Below are 26,480 nucleotides of genomic sequence, written 5' to 3'. Positions count from 1 at the left end.
CTCCCCACCCCCCCCGCAACTTGTCACCTAATTAATGTTGTTAAGCTTCCTTTTATGTAAAACTATGGACGTATTTATTGTTAAGTCAGGATTCTTCAGGAAGTATTGAAAGGTTTTGGTAGGCTACATTGATATTTAGATGAATTTGGAAATAGAACTATCCACTAGATGTCAGTGTTAGGCCCAGAGCTATATTTTTAGAAAATGTTGTAACAGGTTTCTTCTAACCATTTCCCTCAAATGATGTTAAGGAGTAAAATTTTACAGCCTGTGCTTTGCCAAACTGGTATGACCAGTAAGCATAAACAGTGCTGTTATTAGACTAATGATGCAATTTTTATTCTGTTTTATTAATGTGTTTATTGCATTTGTCACCTTTGGGAAGCAAGCTACTCTAGAGAAAGGTTCAATCCTTGACATGATATGAGCAAATTTAGAATTCACTGTGCTGAAAGCTTTAGAATTTCATAAAGTATGTAAACCTTTATATATATATATATTTTTCTTACTACAAAAGTAATATGCTCATTGTAAACATTCAAGATACAAAAATATCTAGCTCAAGAAGCAAAAGTCCCTTATAATCAAATCCTCAGAGTTAATGCTTGAATTTTGTTTTGTTAAAAAAAAAAAAAAAAATTAGGTCCTATAGTATACTTACCATTCTGTAACATGCGGTTTTTTATCTAAAAAGAAGTCAGGAGTTTGTATACCATAACATGGAAAGATTATTAGAGATAAAATAACAGATGACATGGATGCACCATAATTAAATTACTGACTTAATCATGGGCAGTTGGTTCTTTCCAGTTTTTCACTATTTAAAAAAAAAAAAAAAAAAAAAAAAAGCCCTAACCGGTTTGGCTCAGTGGATAGAGCGTCGGCCTGAGGACTGAAGAGTCCCAGGTTCGATTCCGGTCAAGAGCATGTACCTTGGTTGCGGGCACATCCCCAGTAGGGTATGTGCAGGAGGCAGCTGATTGATGTTTCTCTCATCGATGTTTCTAACTTTCTGTCCCTCTCCCTTCCTCTCTGTAAAAAAATCAATAATATATATTTTAAAAAAACAACAACCAGGTGGCCGTAGCTGGTTTGGCTCAGTGAATAAAGCGTCGGCCTGCCAACTGAAGGGAGCCAGGTTGGATTCCAGTCAAGGGCACATGTCCGGGTTGCAGGCTCTATCCCCAGTAGGGGGTGTGCAGGAGGCTGCTGATCAATGATTCTCTCTCATCATTAATGTTTCTATCTTTCTCTCCCTCTCCCTTCCTCTCTGAAATCAATAAAAATATATATATTTTTAAAAACCCAGGTGAACATTCTTTCACTATATTCATCTTTGCCACCTGTTTGAAATACTGTTTTACACAAATTTTTTGGAGTAGAATTGCTACTTTAAAAATACTTGCATTTTAAATTTTAGTAATGTTTGTCAGCTTATTTTCTACAAACAGTGCCGTATACCCTATTTTAGTGCCAATAAAGTTTCTATAATTCTAAAGTGAAAAATAAAGGATTTATAATTGCCATTATTTTACTGTAATTTAGGATTTTTATTGATTTGAGAAATTGATGCAAAGTATTACTGGTAAATGTTATTACCTTACCATAGATTCCTCCAGAGTCTTGGATGTTTATTCATTCTACAGCGTTTCCCGAGTGCTTGTTGTGTGATTGGCACTGTGTCTGGCACTTTGAGAAAGCCATGTGATGTGTTAGTCTCTGGATCATTTAGGCAAGTTCATAACTGAGCCCGTGGAAACCCGTGACCCCACAAGAACAGCAATCTAGTCTACCCTATTGAGGGAGTCCAGGACACATGATGTCTGAGCTGTGAAATAAAAAGTAGCAGCATCCATTAGCATTTCAGATAGGATTTGATGCAAATAACTTGCTGAAGTGCTTTCATCCTAAATAACCTTGAGTAGTAAGAGCTGTATTTGCCATTGAATGGATAAGCTTGGAATTGTGAGTTGGAATCCTAAGTTGTTATTAGCATATTAGGTCCTTTGCCCAAGTGTTTGGACTTTGGCTTCAAGACTTTGTTTTGCTTTATTTGTTCATATTTTCCTCTTTCTACAATGAATCTGAGTGACTAAGTGTCCACATACTGCAGGGTGTTGGATGTTCTCACCCTCTGTTTCTTCAACCTCATGTCCACATTCCTCTGCACCCAGATTGAACTGCACGTGGTCCCCGTGCCTTCATGTAGCCATGCCATCTGTTCAGCATTACTCACTCCCCTGGTTTCATGTGGCCAGCCTTCAGCTCAGGCTTGCATTCTGTGAAGTCCTAACATCCTGTGTGTGCCCCTTTGGGGGAGGTAGCCTCTTGCACACTAATTACTCCTTGACTTCTGTTGCTCTCACTAGCCGTGAACCCTTACGGGCTAGGTAGGTGTCATTTTGTTCCAGTGCCTATCACATCAAAAGCACTTAACAGTTGCCAAATAAATGTAGAAGTCTAAGTTGTCATCATCAGCTAAGACAAGAACAATGTTGCGCACTGAGACAAAACGTTGAGTTATGAGACTTCTTGGTCATTTTTACTCAGATACACCTGACATGTAATTTGAGATCATACTTTTGACTGAGGAAGTTGGTTTAGGATATAGGAAAGGTAAACAAAAATAGAACATAAAAGTAGGTTTTCTTTAACAGGCTGATGTTAAAGCAAATAAGCAAAGTAAATTTTCTTTTTCTGACCACACTTGTAGTGGCTCTCTCACTTTTCCTTGGATAATCAGGCATATCCCCAGGTAGTTGCTAACAGACAGTTTAATAGCCATAACCCCAGAGCACATGGAAATTTAAGTCTGCTTCCTTTGCTTGGGTCACAGGCATTTCTGCGAGCCCTTGTGGACTGTACCAGTGATGGTGCGGAAAAGCGAAGGCTGCAGGAGCTGTGCAGCCGACAGGGAGCGGCCGATTATAACCGTTTTGTGAGGGATGCCTGTGCCAGCTTGTTAGACCTCCTGCTCGCCTTCTCATCCTGCCAGCCTCCGCTCAGCCTCCTACTCGGTGAGTGGTCACGGTCATGGCCCTGAGCTCCAGGGCAGCTCTTAGTGCTAAAGAACAATGGCTGCTGGCATGTGGCTCTTTGAATTCTATGCGGGACACGTCTGAATGATCTGTGAGCAGGAGGTAAACATCTTACAGTTTGTCTTCCAGGCGCCGTGACATCAGAACTGCCTTCTAGAAGTCAGAAAGAATCCCTCTCCCAAGCTTTTTTCTTTCCTTTTTTCTTCTGTTGTCACCATCATTTTCTCTCTTAATATAGCAACTCTTTTTTATTATTGTTGTCAGTATTATAGACGTCCCCCAAATCTTTTTCGCTCAGCATTCGGTCTATTTTAATTTTACTGTTTTTCAGAAAGCATTTTTCTAAATTTTATCTAAAAACGAGCTTTCTAAGAAAAAAATGATTTAAAAAAATAATGAACATTATATTTAATTGATGGCGGTTGATGAAGCGTGCAGGAAGTGCTTTGTGTGCAGGAAGCAGAAGGAAACATTTTGTGTGCAAGTCCAGATTTAGGGCTCTTCAAGAGCAAAGGACAGACTCATCATGTCCTCCCAGTACAAGGGACATTACTTAGGGTGCTTCTAGGTGTTAAGCTGGGGGAGACCTGTCACAGAATATTCACATGTAAGTTGGTCCTGTTTTTTGTTCACACCGACTATTGGGGTTCTCAAACTCCACAGAAGATTCTCCCTGAGGACCTGGTCCAGGGGAGGAAGGGGCTTTCGGTGGAGTCTCGGTGACTCTTACTTCCCTGCGCTTACAATTTTGTCATCTGCTCTCTGTTTACCTGTAGTGACACGTATAAAATCTCTAAAATTTGCATTTGTCTTTGGTGGCAGGAAAACATGTATTGTACTTTTTACTGTTGGGCCAGCAAGGTGCCTTTTGATGCCCAGTACATTTAAGGGCCCTCTCCTGTACAAGTCAGCCCTGCTTTCTTGTTCTTTACATTTCTTAGTATTTTGATCTCTTTCCTCCTCCTCAAAAGTGTTACCAAATGAGGCTGCTCTTCCCTACTTTTCTGTGTTCACACAAATACTCCCGCCTTTTTATTTGAGTTTTTTAGGCTAATAGAGGGCTTGAGGTAACATTCAGAACACGTGCAGGGAAGTCATATGAAGTCTCGTGAAGCTCTCAATCATAGTAAAGTGTGTTTCTTTTTATGGATTTCCAACTACCTTTTAAAACTTTTATATATCATTTATTACATGCTATTAATAAAAGCCTAATATGCTAAGTGTCCTGTCAGCTGTTCAACCAATTAAAGTGTAATATGTTAATGATATGCTAAAGCCACTCAATCGCTCGCTATGACATGCACTGACCACCAAGGGGCAAACAGTCGACCGGTCGACCAGTTGCTAAGATGTGCACTAACCACCAGGGGGCAGATGCTTCGACCTGTAGGTTAGCTTGCTCCTGGGGTCCAGCCGATCGGGATTGAGCAAGATGGGCCAGACACGCCCTGGAGCCCTCCCGCGGTCCCTCCCCAGCTGTCCACCTCCCACATCCCTCCCCAGCCCTGATCATGCACTGATGGGGTCCCTTGGCCTGGCCTGTGCCCTCTTGCAATCCGGAAGCCCTCGGGGGATGTCGGAGAGCCAGTTTCGGCCCGACCCCGGAACAACCCGTTGCTATGATGCACACTGACCACCAGGGGGGCAGACGCTCAATGCAGGAGCTGCCCCCTCGTGATCAGTGTGCTCCCACAGGGGAAGTGCTGCTCAGCCAGAAGCCGGTCTCACGGCTGGTGAGTGCAGCTGTGGTGGCGGGAGCCTATCCCACCTTCTCAGTAGCACTAAGGATGTCCTACTGATGGCTAAGCCGGACATCCCTCAAGGGCTTCCAGACTGTGAGAGGTCACAGGTCGGGCTGAGGGACACCCACCCACCCCACCCCCATACACAAATTTCGTGCACCAGGCCTTTAGTAGTTATATTAAAAAAATTGAGCCCTGTATGAAACCTTTTTATATTTCTTAAAACTAAGCCATTTTAGAAAGGTCTTTCCAAATTTTTGCTAAGTAACTATAACAAATATGACATTGAAAATTTTTACTATTACCAATATGACTTTGAAAGTTATTACAAAGATAAAATTGAAAAATTCCAAAGCTTGTTAGCACATGATTAGGTATTCAAATACTGATTTCTTTTTTTTTTTTAATATATTTTATTGATTTTTTACAGAGAGGAAGGGAGAGGGATAGAGAGTTAGAAACATCGATGAGAGAGAAACATCAATCAGCTGCCTCCTACACACTCCCTACAGATATGTGCTCACAACCAAGGTATATGCCCTTGACCAGAATCGAACCTGGGACCCTTCAGTACTCAGGCTGATGCTGTATCCACTGAGCCAAACTGGCTAGGGCTAAAACAAATTATTTTTAATATTCTAAATAAAATAAAAATAAAATGAGAACTTGAATTTTTTTATCCCTTATATAGCATTTATTTTCAGTAGCTGTGAATTAATGATTGCTTATTTTTATTTTTTTCTAGAACACCTTCCTAAGCTCCAGCCCAGACCATATTCATGTGCAAGGTACTGATATTTATTAACATGATATATAGTATCTTCCTCCCAAAATATTATGAAAGTCCAACTTCCAAATCCTTCGCATTTATTCAGTGAAATCTTACCTGATTGTGGCGACAATAGCAGACATAATGAGGAGTGAAGCTGACCAGTGTCAAGACTCCTGTCCTCCCGGAGGTCACAGAGTAGGGGCTCTTCAGTGGGGCCATGCTCCCACTTCTCTAGGTCCTCCTCCTGCCGCCGTTGTTGTGTGCCCAGCAGCCTTCATGGGGCAGTGGAGGAGGGTGGGGAGGAGCAGGAAAAGTGTATGAATCTTATCTAGTCTTGAAGGCAAACAGGTTATTAGAAACTTCCCAGAATGTTATCACAAAATGGGGGGGAAGCGGGACTTTTAAGTAGCAACAGAATTCTTCTCTCTGGCCAAACCGGTTTGGCTCAGTGGATAGAGCGTCGGCCTGCGGACTGAAGGGTCCCAGGTTCGATTCCGGTCAAGGGCATGTACCTGGGTTGCGGGCACATCCCCGGTGGGAGATGTGCAGGAGGCGGCTGATCGATGTTTCTCTCTCATCGATGTTTCTAACTCTCTATCTCTCTCCCTTCCTCTCTGTAAAAAATCAATAAAATATATTTAAAAAAAAAAAAAAAAAAAAGAATTCTTCTCTCTGAGGAGTTAGAAGGTACATTCTCGCTCAAGGGAATACAGGGAGGAGCAAAAGTAGGTTTACAGTTGTTCATACGGAAATAATACAATAACTTATCAGTAATAACACAAAAATAATTCTGTTTCTTGTACTCACAACTGAACCTACTTTGTCCCTCCCTGTATTCTCACTGCAATAAAAAAAGCTTAGTTTGGCCTGAATGTTTTAGTCTTAACAGTGTTTAAAAGTGTGTGTGTCTTTGCAGCTCAAGTCTGTCTCACCCAGGGAAGCTTCACTTTGTTTTTAACATCGTGGAGTTTCTGTCCAACACCACACCCGTGGTTCTGCGGCGAGGCGTGTGCACAGGCTGGCTGGCCACGTTGGTTGCATCAGTTCTTCAGCCGAACAGGCATGCATCCCATGCAGACGGTGGGAAAGCCCTTGCTCCACAGGTACTAGGAGTGTGCAGTGCTGGCATCATTGAAATTATGTTCTTTGCCTGGTTAGAAAGAACATATTGTCTCCCTGCATTATCCATTAGATTATGCCATACTTGAATTTTTAAATCCCTGTTGGAAAACATTGCTTTCACTCCCTGTTAAGTGGTCCATGCATTTCGTAAATGTGTAAGCATGAATTTTATATGATACAGTCTTTCTCTTTGCTTGTCATATTCATAGAAGACTTCTGTGAATATTCTTGGTAGATTGGCACAGGATGAGTCAGGTGAATATTAAAAACAGCCTCATTTTATGTTTAGGCTGTATCCTGTGTCCCAAATAATTCTTTTTAGGAATAATAATTCCTAAAATATTTCCTCAATTGACAGACTGATTTTATGTCCTTCAGTCTGGGTGGTAGGAGTTTCACTTGCCCCTGCCCCTACCCTTTTGTCAGCCGTGGTGTGTAGATTCGGAATTAGTGCTGTTAGTGAGGAAACTGTGGAGGATCACTTTTAAAACCCATAGAGGAAAATCTTATTTGATTTATTATAAACAAACTGGACATATTTCTATCTAGATGTAGTGACATCTTTTATATTTTGATACAGCACTCAGCAGAATCTCATTCAAGACCACATGCATAGGCAGCAATTTAAAGTTGTCCCTCCCAGCCCATAAGGATGACTGAAATTTAAAAAACAAAACAAAATAACTTCAGGCTTTATTGTGAAGTCTTCTTTCTCCATGGCATTGAAGAAATGGCTGTGTCATTTGTAGCATTATCTTATGACTGGTGGTTACTACGTTATTGGAGTTGAAAAGGTCACAACCCTTAGGGAATTAAGACCTCTGGTATATACTTGATAGTGCCTACAAGAAGCCTGCTGGTTGAAATTGCCCTTTAGCTTGGTATTTTCTCAGTCTGCTGCCTGAAACAGAGGTGCTTTACTCATCTGTGTCTGTCTATCTGTCTGTCTCCATCTGTTCCTCTCCTCCCCCCTCCAAACTCCTATATTTATTATGTCACAACAAAATATTGAGAACCTGAGAAAATTCCTTTTTTGAAAAAAAATTAGTACTAATGTCAAAGTATTATGTCACTTCATGATCATATGAAAAATAGCTGATAACCTCCAAAGAGTTAAAAAATAAAATATATCCATAATGTATCACAAACACTCAGCAGCGGTGCCTTTCCCCTATTCTTTCTTTCCTCCTGCCCTTTTCCCCCTCTGTCTTTCCCTACTTTAAAAGATTTTTATTGACTACCCAGTATGCAGACGCCAGAGGTACAAGTAGAAAGGATACAATTTAAAACTAAGTTTTATGGTGCTTAGTATACCATATGCTATTAGGAAGTGTGGAGAATGTTAAGGGCATGACCCTCCCCCCGCGGGTAAGTAATACAACTGTTCACTGTTATTCCTGCCCACCCGCCTGTTAATGTTTAGCCTCCGCCACATCCGAGCAGGACCTGGTTGTGTGGTGTGACTTCTTCCCTCAGTCTTCCCTCTGACATAAGGACAGGATCATCCAGGCCAGGCCTGCTCCTTGGGCGAGATCCCAAGTGAAGGAGATGCAGGTAGCAGAGCCTACCTGCAGCCTTTAAAGAGAGCCAGAGTAAGTGTGTGGTGCTGTGGACCCTCTGAGGTTTACTGCAGCAAGAGACGGCTGCTGCTCTGGTCTTCTTGCAGCACCTAGAACATAGAGAGCAGGCCCTCGTTAGCCATCCCTGCCATGCCCATCATGTCCGCCTTATTTTGTTTTGTGAGACTTAATGACTGTCATTCTAGGGATATGTGTTTGTTGATTGTATTTTCCACCCACTAGAATGTGAGTCCCATGAAGATGGATTTGGTTTTCTCCTTTCTCTATTCCTCATCTTTTCATACTGAGTACCTTCAATAAAATTGTTAAATGAGCCAAATGAGTAGACTAATGTGATATTAATTACAGTCTCATTCCAAAATGAGAACAATGATTTGACACAGCTCTGCCAATTCTTCTCTTAAAAAGTAAGTCCTGTCGATGAATTTCATATGATTTTCCTTGAATTCAAGGTTGAAATATATACAGTAAGCTTGGACTATAGAGTGGATTCCTATGTTCTTAACTCTTAGTGTCCACCCAGCATAACTTGGGCATGTGGCAAAGTGAACCTGGAAAGAAGTATATTTACCAACTGATTTCCTTGTAAGCACCCCAGCACGTGATTTAGAAGAAAAATAGTGAAAAGATTTTATCTGTCTCTATCACTTATTCTTTTAGTATTGCACAAACACAAGTAACATTGGACCCAGCATACCATAGCACAATCTCTAAATCTTCAGAGCAAGCGCTACTTTCCCCTTTAGTTCCTTAATTTTCACTTAAAACTTTTCACCCCATCTTAATGTTAATGTTGTGTGTGCAAACTTGAAGAATCGTGTCTTCATTGTTTCTGCTTATCTCCAAAATGCATGCAATGGGTGGCATGCTAGGAAACAGATCTTATTCATGGAACTAGAAAAAGATTATATAAGTCATGTTCTACCTCAGAAATATCATGCCTGTCATTTTTAAAACACCATAGATGTGGATGGAAAATAAAAATGTGTAAGACAGGCTTATTTCTCTGTAGTGACAAATATGTTTGTGGTTTCAGTAAGATGTAATGCTGCTGTTTAATTTCATGATGTTTCTTTTAGGGGAATTTGCACTTTCTAATTTCTTTAGCAAATATCATGTCGGTTATAGGCTTTGTCTAGGTTTTCTTTCATACTTATGACTGTTGGGTTACTGTTGCAGATATCCATCTCTCCTCGCACAGCAAACTCTTTCCACTTGCCGAATGACCCCTCCGTCCCCATCATCATGGTGGGTCCGGGAACTGGCGTAGCGCCCTTCATTGGTTTCCTGCAGCATAGGTAAGCGCTGTCTGGCTGGTGAGCACATGAGCACATGGATGCCGTGTGGTCCTGGGTGGGAATAGAACAGAGAGCATTTTTGTTTCTCCCTTGGTTTTTAGGATAGTACTAGATTTTGCTTATAAAGTTTTTATTTGAAAAATTTATGATCAAATGTGCAATAGCATAACAATTTGTCACCATGGGAAAAGTAAAGATGCCGTCTTCTGGAGATTCACTTTGTGCTGGTGCTTCCCTTCTCACCGCAGCACTTTCCTTTTCTCCCTGGATGCCCTGTGGCTTGGGGCACTCGCCGCTGGAGACACGTTTCCAGCAGAGCTTCATGTTGTGATGCTGTGCAGCCTGTCCCATCTATTAAGTAGATAAAATTGGTGGTAACAGTGTCAATTACACCAGAAGTTTCAAAGTTAAGCCTCAAACATCTATAATGTTCAGTGGATGATACTAATGGATATAATTTTTTCTGAGAACAGAATTGTTTGAAATAAAATGTGTTTCTCTCCCCATATGTAAAATAATAAACAGTTTTTATGTACTGTTCCCCAGATACGAGAGTAATGCAATTTGGACATAATCTGGACATAATCTTGCTGTCATTTTACTGTTTTACCTTAAGAAAGCGGAAGAGTGATGGCAGACACACTCAGCATGTCTCATTGGTGTGCCCAGCATTTCTGACACTCCACAACAGAGCGTTCTTCTTTTCAAAGCCCTGTGCCACTTTCCAGTGTATTAATTGAGAGTTCATTTTGTTCATACGATTGACATTAATATTGAATGTAGAAGTCAGTCTAAGTTTCACAATGTGGTGGTTGCATTTTTCATGTTACTAAGATGTCCTGTAGAGCTCCTAGGTGTCTACAGCTCAGAGACGCTGACTCATTGCAGTGTCTGCTGCAGGGCCGAGGTGCCCTGAGGAGAGTAAGATGTTAAAATGTTAATTCAGTGAGTGAACTTTCAGAGACTTCAAAGGTAGAGTTTACAGACAGTTCTGGGTTGGCTGGTGGAATTTCCTAGCCAAACAGAGAGATTGGTTGTATATACATATTCCTTAAGTTAAACATCTCACCTTTCTCTTTCATGTAGAGAGAAACTCCAAGAACAGCATCCAGACGGACACTATGGGGCGATGTGGTTGTTTTTTGGCTGTAGACATCAGGAGAGGGATTACTTATTCAGGTACTCTACAACTCTAGTATTGTCTGCCTCAACCACGGGGGTGCGATTCTCATTGCAGACTTTTCAACTTTAAATCACAAACCTTCCGGTGTATTTCAGAGAAGAGCTCAGACATTTCCATAAGCATGGAATCCTAACTCACCTGAAGGTTTCCTTCTCAAGAGACTCTCCTGCCAGGGAGGAGCAAGCCCCAGTGAAGTATGTGCAGGACAACATCCAGCTTCACAGCAAGCAGGTGGCAAGGCTCCTCCTTCATGAGAACGGTTACATTTACGTGTGTGGGTAAGCATCCCTCATGCTCAGGTGCCAGGTAGGGAAGGCAGGCAGTGATATTTACTAAAGGAGCAAAGCACCAATCAGGTAATAACCCAGACACGGAGGGAGGAGAGATTAGATGCTTAAGTACAGGAAGAGAAATATAAGTTCTGAAATGACTTCAACATATATTTTACTGTAAGGGGCAGGTCAGATTCAGTTCCTGAAGTGCTAGTGTCCTGTCCAACACTTCTTTCATTTAAACAAATATTCAAGTGCCTACTGAGTATTTGGCATTGTTCAGATGATGAGAGGTATGAAGATAAATGAGATACACTCCCTGCCACCAGACAGGGCATTCCCTGGGCGGGGAGCAGGTGACCAGATGCCTACAATATAGCAAATGCTCTGCAGGGGACTGCAGGGCATTGGGGAGGGGGGCACCTCACTCTTCCTGTAAATGAACAGAGCTGAGACACATCAAAGCATTGAGAGAAGGGCCAGGCACATGGACGTTCTCAGTAAGTGGGTCTGCCAGTGTGTGGGTGTGTGGGTGGGTGGGTGTGCGTGCGCATAGTCACACACACACGTGAAGCCTTAGACCTGTAAAAAATTTTATTGCCGTTGGGATGCAAGTGCCACTCTTTGACTTGAGAATTGGAGAGGGAATGAGAGGTGAGCAGAAGCCAGATGGGAAGGTCCTTCGTCACTTAAGGTTTGGGCCGCTCCCAGGACACGGACATTGAAGGAGAGGAGTGTAAGCTGTGACCAGTGCGTGTTAGAATGGTCACTGTGGGAAGGCCTGGTGTTGGGGGAGTGACGGGACTGGGGCTGGGAGACATCTGGGGACTCTTTCTGGAGAAATGGAAGGAGGACTAAAGTGTAGTGATAGGGGCGCCTTAGGTTCATGAATTAAGGAAGATTTGGTAAAAATTCCTGTGTTAAACATTGGTGCTATTATTTCTTTTTTCTAGAGATGCTAAGAATATGGCCAGGGATGTAAATGACACCCTTGTGGAAATAATAAGCAAAGAGGTTGGCGTTGATAAACTGGAAGCAATGAAAACTTTGGCCACTTTAAAAGAAGAAAAGCGCTATCTGCAGGACATATGGTCCTAAAGTCAGAAAATGAAGAGAGTTCAGGTGTTTTTTGGCTGACAGTACTAAAAGACAACTTCACTGAAGTTTGAGACTTTCGATTTTTAAAATTAAAAAAAAAATTAACTTTTCTTAGGGAGAGTGGGGAGTGGATCACTTAATAGAATAACTAACTTCCAGTTCAGTTTTCCTTATCCACCGCTAATCCTCCTCCCCTCCCCAAACCAGCCTGTGGCCTGTAGGCCCCCTGAGCTGAGGGGCAGCCCTCACTCCTCCACCAGCACCTCCCTCCTGGGGCCACTTCTACATCCTGGGGAACTTCAGAGAGACCTGACCGATCGATCGCAGGGAGCCTGTATCTGTGCATGTGGTGGCTTCCCGATGTGGGAGGTGGGCACCAGAGTCCCCCAGGCAAATAGTTAAATCTGGGAACTCATGTTGCCAGTTTTATAAATAATGTAAAAATAACTTATCATTCTTATATGAAATGTACCATAAAGAGTATGTGTTAAAATGACACATGTATAGCATATCTGATTATGTTTCTATTACGTTATCAAATGTTTATTTTCATTCCCAAAACTATATTTCTGATAACAAATGTTTTAAGGTAATGCTTATAGGGAATTTTTTGTGTGTGATCCTAGAAATGTAAAATATATTTTGAAATTCTACTCTGGCATATGATTTCTTGATCTCAGTTACTTTTTAACATCACAATTCCAGAATTTAGGAAAATTTGCATTCAATTTACAGATGTGAGCAAAAACAGATAGTAAAGCTACAACCTCTTTTTCCTCCCTCACACCCGCCCCCCCCAAATCTTTTTATTTCTCCTTTTGGCATGTTTTGTAGTTTTTCCACATAATTTAACTTACCCCCATGATCACTCAAACTGTATCTTAGGCTTAAAATGTCTACTTAAATTAATGAAAAGAAAAGAAAAACATGTTTAAATTTTACCATTTTCTTAACATGTTATATCTTCACTATGTTAAAATACAGAAACTGGAATACAGAATGTCCCGTATATAACTATCATTCTTTCCTTTTCACTGTTTTTGTTATTTAAAAAAAAAAAAAAAAAAAAAAAAGCTCTTTCTTCATTGTTTAGCTTAGTACAGTGCCTCAGAATCTCCGAGGGTGATGGAGGTTGCTGAAGGGTATTTTCAGTCTACTGTCAGATATTAATCAACATTTGAAGAGGAATTGGTCAGGAAGGTTTTGTTGCCTTTAACTTGCAGTTTGACCACGTGGGTCACAGCATCCCTGGTGAAGCAGTCCGCCATCTAGGGAAACAGATCACTCATGGTAGGCATGCGCCTTCCTGAGTCCTCCCGTGGGCAGCGTGCGCTAGGACCTGTTTTGGGGACTGAAGATACAGCCAGTGTCATCACCACTCCATTTATTGCAAAGCAGACTGCCCAGCATCTTTAAAATCACATTAAATTGAAGAGAAAATGCATAATGTTACTTCTCTGTGTATGAATTATATGTTAATTTCCGAGCATTCACCCTTTTAAATTTCAATTTTCAGATACATATAACCAAAACTGATCTTTGTTCAAATATTGCCAAGGACAAGTGCAATACTCATTCACAGAAGGCATCTTTTATCCCTCCCCTTGAACCCCCTAACTTCACCACACACACACACACACACACACACCACACACACACACACACACACACAATATATGAGGAACCTGGCTTAAAAGTGCTTGAAAACCTTGTGGGTCTTTATGGCTCAAATTCTATTCACAACACCACCACACTTGGGTCTGGGTTTTCTGAAAAGGCCATACACACTCCTCCACCTCCACATGCAAGAGGAGACCTGTGGGGCTGTGTCGGCAGACAAGGCCTGTCCAGGAAGACAGAGGCTTTTGTCGCTTGTTATATTACCCCGCAGGAGCCTGGGATCTCAGGGGACCAAAAGGCCAGTCCCCAGACAAATGGAAATAATTGCTAAGAGATGGGGGCCAAAACAAGTGAATAGGAACACAAAGCAGAGCAGCTTTGCAAAGGGAGCAAGCGGAAAACTGAGGAGGGAGTTGAAGTTCTCCAATTGACCTTAATACTAGATGCAGCTATTTTTTCAGCTTTTAAAATTTAGCCCCGAGGACAATGCAGTTGGAAATGACAGCAGGATCCCATAATGTTGACTTTGAACCTCAAATGCAGGAATGACTCAGGACTGGGTTCTGTTATAAATGCCCACATAAACCTCACATTTCCAACAGCTGTATTCTCTCCACACCCCCAATCGGTTCTGAACCTGGATGCACAGATTGGGGGTGGGGACCATTCCGTGAGATAACGTACATATCAGTGTGAGTATTCATTGCGAAACTGATTGGGGGATAAATATTGTAGGAAATGACATGGGCAGTTGTGTGTCTCAGCTCCTTGGTGTTGCATGACTGGAAAGATTGTGAACGTGCACATTTAGGCTTTTATTTGGAGAGACATGGGACATAAATTTCCAAATCACAGGGCTGGTTAGTGGGCTGTGGCACCAAGTTGGCAAGGGTTACATCCCTCCGAGGCCCTGGTCCTCTTCTGTAGACTCAGTTTCCCTCCTCTGATACACGCTATGATATTTCTCCTTATGTGTGGGTTATGCAAGCTTGAGCTAATATAGACAGAAGAGGGGGGAAACTATCAGCAAATGTTCTGTTGAGACAAAAGATGCATACTATTGTTTTTGAAATTATAAAGTTCTAGGCAAATGCCTGCATTCTTATTGACAATATGCAGTAAGATGGTTTCCATAGCTTAATGACTATGTTTATTTGATCTTAAGAATGAAAGTCTTTCCTTTAATCATTTTAATAATATTGGGGGGGGGTTTTTTTTTGGTTATGTGATTTTATACAAAAAGGGGGAGTCACTTTCTCTAAGAGATTCTGATATTTTTAGGAAAATGGAAACCAGTCATGACTTTTATTTTAGAGAAGAGGGTCCTCATGTCTCAGGCTTTTAAAAAAGAACCATAACATCTACTGGATGCCAGGTCGAGGCACAGGGCCCCGGACATCTGTCATTCGTAGACACCCAGGCTATCATCAGTACCCTGGCGTGAGACAAAGCAAAGGCCAATCTTTGGAAAAATACATTTTAACTCGATTTCTCACTGTTACTTTTATTCCCTTATTTGTAGTGAAAATGGCATTATTCTAGACAGAATTAGTAGCTTTCACCTTTACACCTCAGTAAGATATAGGGACAGAAATGTAAGAGTGTTTCTTGTCTATTTAAACATGATCTACTTTTAATTCTCATTTTCTAAGTGAAAAACCAGGACGGGGGAGGACAAATTTGTACACTCCTAAAACGGTGTTTTATCCTTGGCTGCTAAAACACAGGTGTGTCTGCTCGTTGGCCTCTTCATTGTGGGTTTCATGTGTGACCTGGCAGAGAGCATGCATGAGCTCCAGAAGGAACTTTACTTGTTCTGGCAACTTCCCTTGAGGTCTCCTGGATTGGTTTTTCTCCGCAGGGGATGGACAGCAGTGACTTTGACACGGAAGAGCTGAGGCAGGAGCACGCCAGATCACAGGCAAGCACTGTCCAGGGTTCCACAGCTGGAAGTGAGCATTTAACCTCAAGCTGGGGATTTCGCTGAGGCTGGTGCTATGGTTTCAAATGGAGGGACAGTGCTGGGCAGCTTCCTGCCACTCCTCAAGGCACTCCTGACCAAAAACAACCGTGTGAAAAGATAAAGCACAAAGTGAAAACATCAGCACTACAGACTCTGTGTTTTATCATATAACAAGTTTCTAAAACGCCAAGTCATGCAAAAATAAAGATATTTAGGTATTTTTAAAGAAGGGCTTTGTCACCCCAAATGCAACGGACCTAGTGAATCTGAGGAGCTCTGGGGGTGCTGGGTCAGGCTCAGCGACATGAAGTCACCAAGCTTGGGCGTTTCCTTCCTCATTTGCCCATCCACTTTAGGCATGTTTCTGTGCCACAGCTTCTGAAAACGCACTTGGGCCACCTGAACTCTCCTCCTTCAGGAACTTTTCACTAAGCCCACTTAACTAGATTCTGACTAGAATTGGCATTAATACTGGGGAAATAAAGAGGAGTCCTTGTGTGTGTGAGGGGCAGTCAGAGATTCTAAAGAAACTGAAGAGGAATGAGCAGTGAGAGGGCGTGAGGGTGTCCTAGGTGTTGAGAAGCCTCGGTTCTTAGCAAGGGTTAGTTCACCAGGATCGGGGACAAGCCAGGGGTCTGGCCCCATTGACTTATGGAGTAATGCCCAAGAGAAAGGAAGTAAATGTAGAAAATGGTCAGAGAAGTAGGAGATCTAAAAAGATGGGGACCTGGGCACCCCAAGCTGAGTGTTATGGAGGATCCCAGTGGGGACCCATGATCTGTGTGGGTAGAAAGAACCTTGGACTAGACCGGATCAATTGCTCAGAGTGCAGGGGGAGGGTGGCAGGGGTGGGTTCTGATTTCCTGCAAAATGGTGAAAAAAATCCTAGGAATCAAAGCCTATGTGAGTGTCTCCACTGGAGTCTTTGGTAGTTAGTGGGACTAAGGGAACCAGGAGGCCACGGTGAAGCTTGGAGATACATGAGTGTCTTTACAAACAATGTTTCCCTGGTGGATGCACTATGAAAAGAATTCGAACGGGGATTTGCTTTATTTGTGGTAGCTGTAGGGGCTAAATATTACCTGAAAAAAATGAGCATCACTGAAAACAGTACCTGAAAGTATCTTAGTGGCTTTTTTTTTCTTTTTTTTTGTGTGTGTGGCATCTTAACTATTCTAAAAATAAGACTTCTTCAGTAAAAAAAAAAAAAGGAAGATGATGGGACCTTTTTGTTTATAGCACACCACCTTGTTACTCTCGTTTCTCGCTCCCCACCCCCACCATGAAAACCTAAGCTCAGTGGTAAGATTACAGTGGTGAATGCTCATGCTGGTGAGAAGGCTAACCCCTATTTTTGTAAAAACTACTGTTTGAAATTCTCTGCTACTAGATGATTCTTATTCTGTGAGTCAACTCTGTTATTTTTAGATGGCCCCTTACTCTGTAAATTAACTTTGCTTTCTAGCTACTTGAATAATAGGGAAGATAAACTTGGCTGTCTGACCTTTTAGGCTAGTCATCTGATGTAAGGTCTGGGAAACCCCTTATTTGAGAAACAAAGGGGTTGGAAAGATATAAATAAGGAAAGCTTCCTCCATGTTTTTGCCCAGAAATTTGGGAGACATTTCCCTCTGGGCCCGCTGGTGAATAAACGGTGTAACTCTATTTTTCTGGGCACTGCTTGGTTTTTCTCCGGTCTTCTGTAAGCATCATTTCTTCCATAACACTGGTACTTCATCAACTTTGTTTCAGCCATTAAGTCTCATCAGCCAAAAAACTGATTTCCTCCATCTCATCTTTCTTTTTTTAAATATTTATTGATTTGAGAGAGAGACATCAATTTGTTGTTTCAATTTATTTATGCAGTCATTGGTTACTCCTTGTTTGTGCCCTGACTGGGGATCAAACCCTCCACGTTGGTGTGTCAGGATGATGTTCTAACCAACTGAGCTACCTGGCCAGGGCCTTTAATCTCATCTTTTTAAATCTTCATTCCAAACCAGGCTCTTGTTTGTAGATTAGAATTTTAGTTCAAATTGCAATGGCCTTTATAGGCTTATTTTTCTGTTGTAAACAAAAAACCCCTATATTTTGAAGCTGTACCATTTGAAACATGCCTGCCAATAAGCAAGCAAACAGACCACCACTGGAAGGGAACTTTCCTCATAAGGAGCAAGGGGGACATGGCTGTGGTAACTTGAATGGGAGTGTCACACCCCTTGGGAGTTATGGGTAAGGATGGAAACACATCATAGAATGGCATCGCTCTAAGTGCAGTGGCTTTGCTAACATATTAGGTGGAATACAATTCAATTATGTAAGGCTCATCCAACAAGGATTTATTTAAATTTAGCTTGTGCCCTTGAAACATCCTGCTAGTCTGGCCTTTGTAAAAGACAAACCTAACCTATTTATTTTCCTCCTCCCTCCTTCCCTCCCTCAACCCTTATTGAGACAAATAAATAAAAATAAAACTGGTAGGCCAGACCAGAAGACTGGATATAGCTATGATTTAGACTTGGCTAAATATGTTTGGAGAGACATTTGTGTTTAAGGTCATGAGGGACCAGTTAATACAAGGAGACAAATGTATCTCCAAGAAGAGGCTGATGGTATAAAGGAGTTAATTGATACTTTAACCTGCTGTGGACATATACAGTTGAAACTTCTTACATTTATGTTATAAGGTTTCCTTTATTTTATTTTAAAAGCATGTATTTATAATCAAGTATTAACTTTACCCAAGGAACTAAAAATAGTAGGGGAACCAAGGAAGGTAAACATATTTCAAGGCCGTCTTTATTAAGAAACTCCTTGGGCGAGCAGAAATGCTTTCCAATTGCTCACATCAAATTCTAGGTCCTAGTTAACTTCAGCTTCTGCGGTTGAACTGTCCTGTAACTGGAGTCTTCTGTTTCCTTAGAGAGTAGCCATACCAGAATTCCTTGGGAGACGTCACTAAAAAACACTCCTTAAAAGCACAAGACAAAGGGAGGCCGAGAGCATGTGAATGTTATGTCATAGGGGGAAATCGGGACATTCACCAGTTCATCTTCAACTTAAGACATGGAATCTATCGTATAGAAACACTCGGCATATAGATGTTTGTTGTATAAGGGGTTTATTGTAGTACTGTTGGCATCGTGGACATTTAGGAATAAGTTACATGTCCATCATTACAGAACTGATTCAGTTGTTTGCCCATACTGTGAAATACTTTGCAGCCATTAAAAAGATTGCAATAGCAGCAAATGCCCTGATTCTCAAGGCATATTGTTATGTGGAAAATGCAACTTAATTTTCAAAAGATCATCTGATGCATTCGATTTCTCCTGAAAACAAGAAGTGTTAAATTCGTAAGGATACGTTGAACCCCTTGTGTGGGTAGCTCTTTGGTGTCTGACTTCATCCCTCCCACCCCCTTCAAGAATTAAAAAACAAGAGAGATAACATCTATGACAACCCCACTAATTCATGCTCAGGTGACTTAACTGGTTTAACTTTTTTGTCCTACCCTCGCAATTGGAGGGTTTTTTCCCTGTCCCTTGAGAGCGTATCTACTTCTTTCCATGACTCCTTGAACCTGATTATTTCCCTTAGCCAGGCTGCTCCTGGCCCATATGTCCACTAGGGACTTTATGTCCATAGAATGAGTGTAGGATAAGCTTTCCCTAAATTATTAATATCGATGAGGGAAGCTGATGAAGGGTTCAGAGTTCTATTGGCAGTTAACAACTATTTCTTTTGATAACTGACTTGGTTATTTTACCACAAAAAAAGGAAAGTCCTTGGATCTAACAACTATAATATACTAGAGGCCCCCATGCACAAAATTTGTGCAAGGGGCTTGGCCCTTGCAGCCCCAGCTGCCTCAGCCGGGCCTCGCAGCCCCAGCGGCTTTGTCTGGAAGGTCATCCAGAAGGATGTCCGGAAGGTCATTCAGCTGTTCAGTCTAATTAGCATATTAGCTCTTTATTATATAGGATACCAGACTGTGCTCTAGAGAAGTATGAGCCAAGGAAACTCTTCTTACCCTGTGATTCAGTGATCTATTTTTCACAAATCCATGTTTGCTCCAGTTGAGATGTCCACAGCTGGGACAACTCAACTGGAGGGCTGGAGGATTCACCTTAAAGATGACTCAACCATATGGAGGGGAATTGGTGCTGACTGTGAGCTGGGAGCTCAGCAAGGGTTGTGGGCCAGGGGCCTCAGGTTGTTTCTAGGTGGGCCTCTATACAGGATGGTTGGGTTTCCCTACAGTATAGTTACTAGGTTCCAAAAGCAATGATTCCAAAAGCAATCATCCCATGAAAACAAAGCAGGAGTATATTATATTTTACCTAGAGGCCCGGTGCACAAAATTACTGCACTTGGCAGGGGGTCTCTTAGCCTGGCCTGTGCCCTCTTGCAGTCCAGGAGCCCTCGGGAGATGTCTGACGGCTTAGGCCCGCGGGGAGAGGCTCCCGCCACCGCCGCTGCACTTGCCAGCCGTGAGCCCAGCTTCTGGCTGAGCGGTGCATTGAGCATCTGCCCCCCTGGTGGTCAGTGCATGTCATAGCAACCAGTCATTCTCGTCATGTGGTCAATTTGCATATTAGCCTTTTATTATATAGGATGACCTACCCTTAGAAGTAACGTAGGGTCCATTCCACCATGCCCTATTGGTTGAGGCAGTCTCAAGGCTTACTCAGGGTCAAAAGGAGGGGATCTAGACCCCATCTCTGGATCATGGAAGTAGGCCATGGATTGGCCACACCTTGGTTTTAAGAAATAGTACTGACAGAATTGATTATTGGATCTGAGGAAGAATACAATAGCAGTTGAGCAAATGTAAAGACTGAGAAACTGATCTTCCCAGATCATCCTCAATTAGATCTTCTGCAGTTTGGTTGATAATGAATTTTCCAAAACAAAGTAACACTTACCTTCAAATGCAAATGCAAAAGAATAACAATTTTAAAAAATTAGCCTAACCAATCAAGCAACTCTTCAAAGAAAAATAAAACAACCCAATTTCAATGTCGGATTTAGGATTATTTATTACTAAAATACATTTGACTTACCTAAGCCTCTCTTTCATAAGAGAAGGAAATAGGGAATTATACCACATCATCTTACTAATTAATTAAAGGATGCAAGGTAAAAGTTTATTAATATTTTGAGTTAAAGAAGATATAGTCATTATTAAGATTATTATGAACATTACTATGTTACTTATTAAGGTAACTTTTTGCATCCTCATTTTATTTTGGTGGAAAGAAATAATCCAGCCCTAGCCAGTTTGGCTCAGTGGGTAGAGCGCCGGCCTGCAAACTGAAAGGTCCCAGGTTTGATTCTGGTCAAGGGCACATGCTTGGGTTGTGGGCTCGATCCCCAGTGGGGGACTTGCAGGAGGCAGCCGATCCATGATTCTTTCTCATCATGGATGTTTCTATCTCTCTCCCTCTTCCTTACTTTCTGAAATCAATAAAAATATATTTTAAAAAAAGAAATAATCCAATTGAGATAATAATTCTTATTTTAGTTGATTAAATTCTTATTAAAAGTAGTGTTTTATATATGAACTCTGTTGCTTTTTTGTATGTTTTAAACAGAGCAGCTTTCCTTATGCAGATATAAATTCATTTGGTATAGTTTCTGAATTTTGTTAGTGAATTGATGGGGAGGGAATTTGGTGGTGAAAAGGTAATAGGGATAAATATGGAAGGAAAACTGTTGTGGTAATCCTCATGAGGGTATCATAAAAATGCCATGCAGTACAGGAGAGTGAGTATTGTGAGCTTCTAGAAAAGGGGCTATATAAATGCAAAATACAACAATTTTATCTTTTAAAGGTGGCTAGAGATGGGAAAAGATGATGGCAGATATACTAGTACCTTGGAAAAGATCCCATCACCTGTTGGCAGGAGAGAGAGGGAGCGCTCCACTTCAAGAGGGGTCAGAGCAGAAAGCTCCTTAGGAAATTCCCTGTCAGCTAGGGACAGTGGCATGGACAGTTGGCAGAAAGTCACTCCTTGCTGACACAGAATGTTCATAGAAATGAAGCTAAATGAAGTATGGTGGCCCTTGGAGAGGAACATGTTTGTACTGGCACTGGGGCAAAGTAAGCAGAGATGACTAGATCTATGCACCAGAGAAGAAAAAAGAGGAACCAAACCCCACAGAATAGGCAAATAGGCAAGTTTGCCTTAGACGAGGAGCGAGAGCAAAAGAAATGACTGGGTAGGTGGTTTGGGGCAGCTGAAACAAAGCATGAAGAAGTTCTTAAGTATTGATACAGACAGCTCTCCAATATCAATTAAGTGGGGGGGGGGGGATCGAGATATAAAACAATGTGGATAATGTACTATGATTTGCATTAAAAAGGAAAAATATTATTTTGATATTTGTTTGAATATACATTTAAAAATTCTGGAAGGGTATCTAAGAAAGTAATATTAGTTGTTACCTATTTGTGTGTATATGTGCTCAAATATTTTAGTACCGTTACTACACAACAAATGACCTCAAATTTAGTAGCTTAAGACAACAAATACTTATTATCTCACAGTTTTTGTAGCTCAATAATACAGGAATGGCTTAGCTGGGTGGAACTGGCTCAGAATCTTTCATGAGGTTGCAATCAAGATGTTACTAAAAGCTTGACTGGGGCTGGGGGATCCACTTCCAAGATGACTCACTCACATGGCTGTGGGTAGCGGGCCTCTGTTCCTTCCCAACTGGACCACTCCATAATGCTGCTTGCATCTATCTCTTCATGACATGGCTGTTGGCCTCCCTCAGAATGAATGATCTTGGAACCTGGCCAGGTAGTTCATTTGGTTAGAGCGTTGTCCCAATATGCCAAGGATGTGGGTGGGTTCGATCCCTGTTCAGGGCAAGTATAAGAAACAACCAATGATCGCTTCTTGGCCTTTTGGCTAAGATCAAGTGAAGAAGCAACCAATGAATGCATAAATAAGTGAAACAACAAATCGCTGTTTCTCTCTCCCTCTCTCAAATCGATCAACATAACCAAAAAAAAATTTTTTTTAAAGGGGGTAAAAAAAGAATGATCTGAGAGAAAGAGAGAGAGAGAGATGGAGATGGAGAAAGGGAGAGCAAGGAAGAACCTGAAAAGACTTTTATGACCTAGTCTAAGGAGTCACACTCAGTCACACCTGCCATGTTCTATTCATCCGAAGAGAGCCACTAAGTCTGGGGAGGGGAATTAGGTTTCACCTTTTGAGGGAAGGAGCATCAGAGAATTTGTTGGCATATTTTAAAACCACCAAGGAAGGGTGAATAAGGGCAGATCTGGAAGATTTTCACTTATTAACGTAAAATACCATTGAAACCTGTAAAGATTTTTTGAGTTTATTTGAGCCAAACTGTCAACATATGCCGGGAAGCAGAATCTCAAGGAACTGAGATAATGCTCAGGAGAATGGTGGGTTACATCTGTATTTATACATTGCAATCAAAGGAAAGGGACCTAGGTGGGTTACATGAAATCCATTTGTGATAGACTAGAGAGGCGGGAGAAAGCAAAGCAGGGAAACCCCTGGGATTGGATAAAAAGTAAAATGATAGCCACATACTTAGGTGGGTGCAGGAATAATTAACATGATAATAATGAAGGAATTTGTGTTATCTGTCCTGGCACCCAGCACATTAGGTTGTGCCCCAAGGGGTCCAGAAAAAGGGGAGTTACAAGTTACCCAGACATTTCAAGGATATGTTATCATAGATGCAAAAAGACAGATAGGCTCAGTTAAGGTGAAGGTTGACCTTGTCAGTGAAGATACCAGCCTAGGATGTAACTACCCACCATAACTGCTTTTAGTTAAAGTTTAATCTCAGACCATCCTTTGTGGTTACTTTAGGTTTCTGAGTGTGCAAGACCGCCATGCAGGCCTTCCCTGAGCTGGTCAGGTTAGCACGTAGCACTTTTGTCCACACACTGTATCTATGTTTATCCTTCTTCAACTACTCATTTGACTATATTAACCAATAAAGAAATTAATTACATTATTTTAAAAGGAAACCTATTTAAGCTATTTGGGAAAGAGTTGGGGGATGAAAAAGAAAAAGCTGAACAGGATGTGAGTAGGAGAAATTGTTGGAGGTGAGGTTGACCTTTGTCCAGATAATAGGGAAAATAAAAAGGTCTACTTTGTCCTCACCCTGCCCCTCCTCCCCACACCTGCAGATTCTGCATTCTGGATTGCCAGGGCTTGGGGTGGTGACAGGTATGACCCGTTTTGGACAATGGTTTTGCGAAGCAGGGAGAGCTCTGTAGTCAGAATATTCTACGGGACGGCTTGACAACCGGCGTTTTTCATTTATTACAGCTTAAGTCCTGTTACAACAATATGTTTCTATCTAAACCAGTCTGTGGCCACAGCCCGAGGTCATTGTTAGTGTTCAATAATATTGGATGGCATGCAATGCCATTATTAATAGGTAATGTTCTACTTACACGCTCCACCATGCCGGCCTGTCATTCCTCCAGTCTGGTTTGACATTTATTCTTTAACCTAACTTGCATAAATTGTCAAGCACGCCAAGAGGATGTAACCTTGTGATTAAATTGAGGGAAATTTAACGTGAACAAAGACGTGGCATGATACTCAACAGGTTTATTGTCTCTTTAAAGTTCCTCAAGGGCGAGTGAACCGCCGTGGGCAGCACGAACTGTCCTCCCGGCGCTCCTGGTCACTTTACGAGGCGGGAGGAGAGGGGAAGTGTTACAAACAGAACTAACTAGTCAATGTGTCCTGACCTCTTCCGTACAGTAACACACCTAGAACACACGAAAAGCCCCTTCACGCCGTTAGGTGCGGCTGCTCCTGCAGAAGGGCCAGGGAATGTGGGCAGAGCGCGCCTGCCCTCGCCCCCATCCGCGGCGACCCACGTCCTTTCTGGGTCTCGTGGGGACGCCGGGATTCCAAGCCGGGTCCCCGCAAGCCTGGCCGAGGGCAACTCCGAGGATGGTGGTGTCCGGGAGCTGGGGGCACAGCTGGAGGCGGAGCGGGTGCCCCTCGCTAGGCCCCGTCCCCCCGACTCCTGGCTCCAGCCCTGGTTTCTTGAGAAGCGAAGGGGTAGGCGACGGAGGGAGGACGCCAGCGGGTATGGGGAGCGCTGGGCGGAGACCACGGCCCGGAGCGGGAGGGGCGTGGCCTGTGGGAGGGGGCGTGGCTCGCGGCCCCCGCCGCCGCTTCCGGCACCCTCGGGCCAGCCCCACGCCGGCGTGCCACATCCTCCGGTGACGTCAGCCCGCGCCGCCATATTGGAGAGGCGCCGCCGCCGCCGCCGCCGCCTCGGAGCTCCGGCTGCCTCCCGGCTGCGGCCGCAGGAAGGAAGGAAGCCGCCTCGCGCCGTGCCGACGCCCGGCTGCCCGCCTCGCCCCCGCCGTCTCCCCATGATTGCCCCCGACCCCGCTGCCGTCGGACGTCGCCCCAGCGCCCGGATTTAACACGGAGGCCCGGGTCGGGGGCCGCGGGGGAGGAGGAGGGAAAGCCGGTTGGTCCCGCGTCCCAGTCGGCCCGGCGCGGCGCCTCGGCCGGAGCCATGACCTCGCTGACCCAGCGCAGCTCGGGCCTGGTGCAGCGCCGCACCGAGGCCTCCCGCAGCGCGGCCGACAAGGAGCGCGCGGCCGGCGGCGGAGGCGGCAGCGGTGAGGACGACGCGCAGAGCCGCCGCGACGAACAGGACGACGACGACAAGGGCGACTCCAAGGAAACGCGGCTGACCCTGATGGAGGAGGTGCTCCTGCTGGGCCTCAAGGACCGAGAGGTGCGCGCAGGGCGGGGTGGCCGGCGGGGCCCGAGCGTCTGCCCTCCGAGCTCCCGCGCCCGGGGGCGCCCGGCTGGCCCGGCGCCCCCAGGTCCTCCCCGCACAGATGGCTCGGGTTTTCCCTTCCTCCTTTCACATCGCTCGGTTGTGTCCGACGCCCTGGCTGTGCATTTCCTCCTCGCCCCGCCCCGTCCGCGCGGTTCGTAGCCCTTTGGCCCGCGGACACGCCGGGTCGTAGTCCCCACCTGGAGGCGCGGGTTAGAGCGGAGCACCTGGAGCCGCCAGCCCGAACTCCCGGGCTTTGCGGGTTCCAGCACCTGGGAGGGCTGCGCGGGTCTGCTTTCTGGGAGGTTAAAAAGCTTTAAGGTGAACTGTTTGGGATTTTTAAAAAAAATGTCGGTGAAATGGTAATGGGCAAAGTTGTTTTACTGATAAAGTTAAAAGTCCAACAAAATCCTCATGACACTTGCTGGAAAATGACTCTCTAGGGAACCTTGTTTTGGGTGGAAGGTTATTTTTAATGTTGCTTTTACATTTTTATCAGTTGATGTTCTATTCCTCAGACAATCTGAAGGAAGGGCTTTTTCGTGGGGTGCTTGGGGGCTGGAAGTGCCAGGCTTGTGATCTGATGGAAGGCCTCGCAGCCTTGGGTGGGCTGAAGTTGCCATCGGTGTTTTTGTTCAGACTTTGAAAGATTATATTCACCCAAATATCTTATGAGAGTTTTCACACTTAGAGTTGGGAAAAAAACAAACACGCTAGTGTACACCTTATATATTCATCCTCCTGGGTTCTGTCATTAGCATTTTGCTGTATTTGTTTTTTTTTTATCACATATCCTTCTGTCTACAAAAATGATTTTTTAAAATATATTTTATTGATTTTTTACAGAGAGGAAGGGAGAGAGATAGAGAGTTAGAAACATCAATGAGAGAGAAACATCGATCAGCTGCCCCCTGCACACCCCCTACTGGGGACGTGTCCGCAACCCAGGTACATGCCCTTGACCGGA

At 43.3% G+C, this 26,480-nt stretch overlaps 2 protein-coding genes across 2 annotated transcripts in view; both read left to right on the top strand.

Annotated features, from left to right (window-relative positions):
• MTRR (5-methyltetrahydrofolate-homocysteine methyltransferase reductase) overlaps positions 1 to 12,758 on the top strand; it is a 29,185-nt gene extending 16,427 nt beyond the window's left edge. Inside the window, exons 9-15 of the mRNA XM_070411954.1 lie at positions 2,837 to 3,017; positions 5,526 to 5,568; positions 6,469 to 6,655; positions 9,434 to 9,552; positions 10,639 to 10,731; positions 10,831 to 11,013; positions 11,961 to 12,758. Coding sequence (XP_070268055.1) covers positions 2,837 to 3,017; positions 5,526 to 5,568; positions 6,469 to 6,655; positions 9,434 to 9,552; positions 10,639 to 10,731; positions 10,831 to 11,013; positions 11,961 to 12,105 — 951 coding nt within the window. The 3' untranslated portion in view covers positions 12,106 to 12,758. The remainder of the gene's footprint in view (positions 1 to 2,836; positions 3,018 to 5,525; positions 5,569 to 6,468; positions 6,656 to 9,433; positions 9,553 to 10,638; positions 10,732 to 10,830; positions 11,014 to 11,960) is intronic.
• A 12,196-nt stretch (positions 12,759 to 24,954) lies between these two features.
• GOLPH3 (golgi phosphoprotein 3) overlaps positions 24,955 to 26,480 on the top strand; it is a 38,255-nt gene continuing 36,729 nt past the window's right edge. The window contains exon 1 of the mRNA XM_070411953.1: positions 24,955 to 25,468. Coding sequence (XP_070268054.1) covers positions 25,244 to 25,468 — 225 coding nt within the window. The 5' untranslated portion in view covers positions 24,955 to 25,243. The remainder of the gene's footprint in view (positions 25,469 to 26,480) is intronic.

The sequence above is a fragment of the Myotis yumanensis genome, unplaced genomic scaffold (assembly GCF_028538775.1).
Source record: "Myotis yumanensis isolate MYYU_CA2020_CCGP unplaced genomic scaffold, mMyoYum1.0.hap1 SCAF_4, whole genome shotgun sequence".
NCBI lineage: Eukaryota > Metazoa > Chordata > Mammalia > Chiroptera > Vespertilionidae > Myotis > Myotis yumanensis.
The sequence above is the reverse complement of the archived record's forward strand: the minus strand, read 5'-3'. Positions and strand labels throughout refer to the sequence as shown.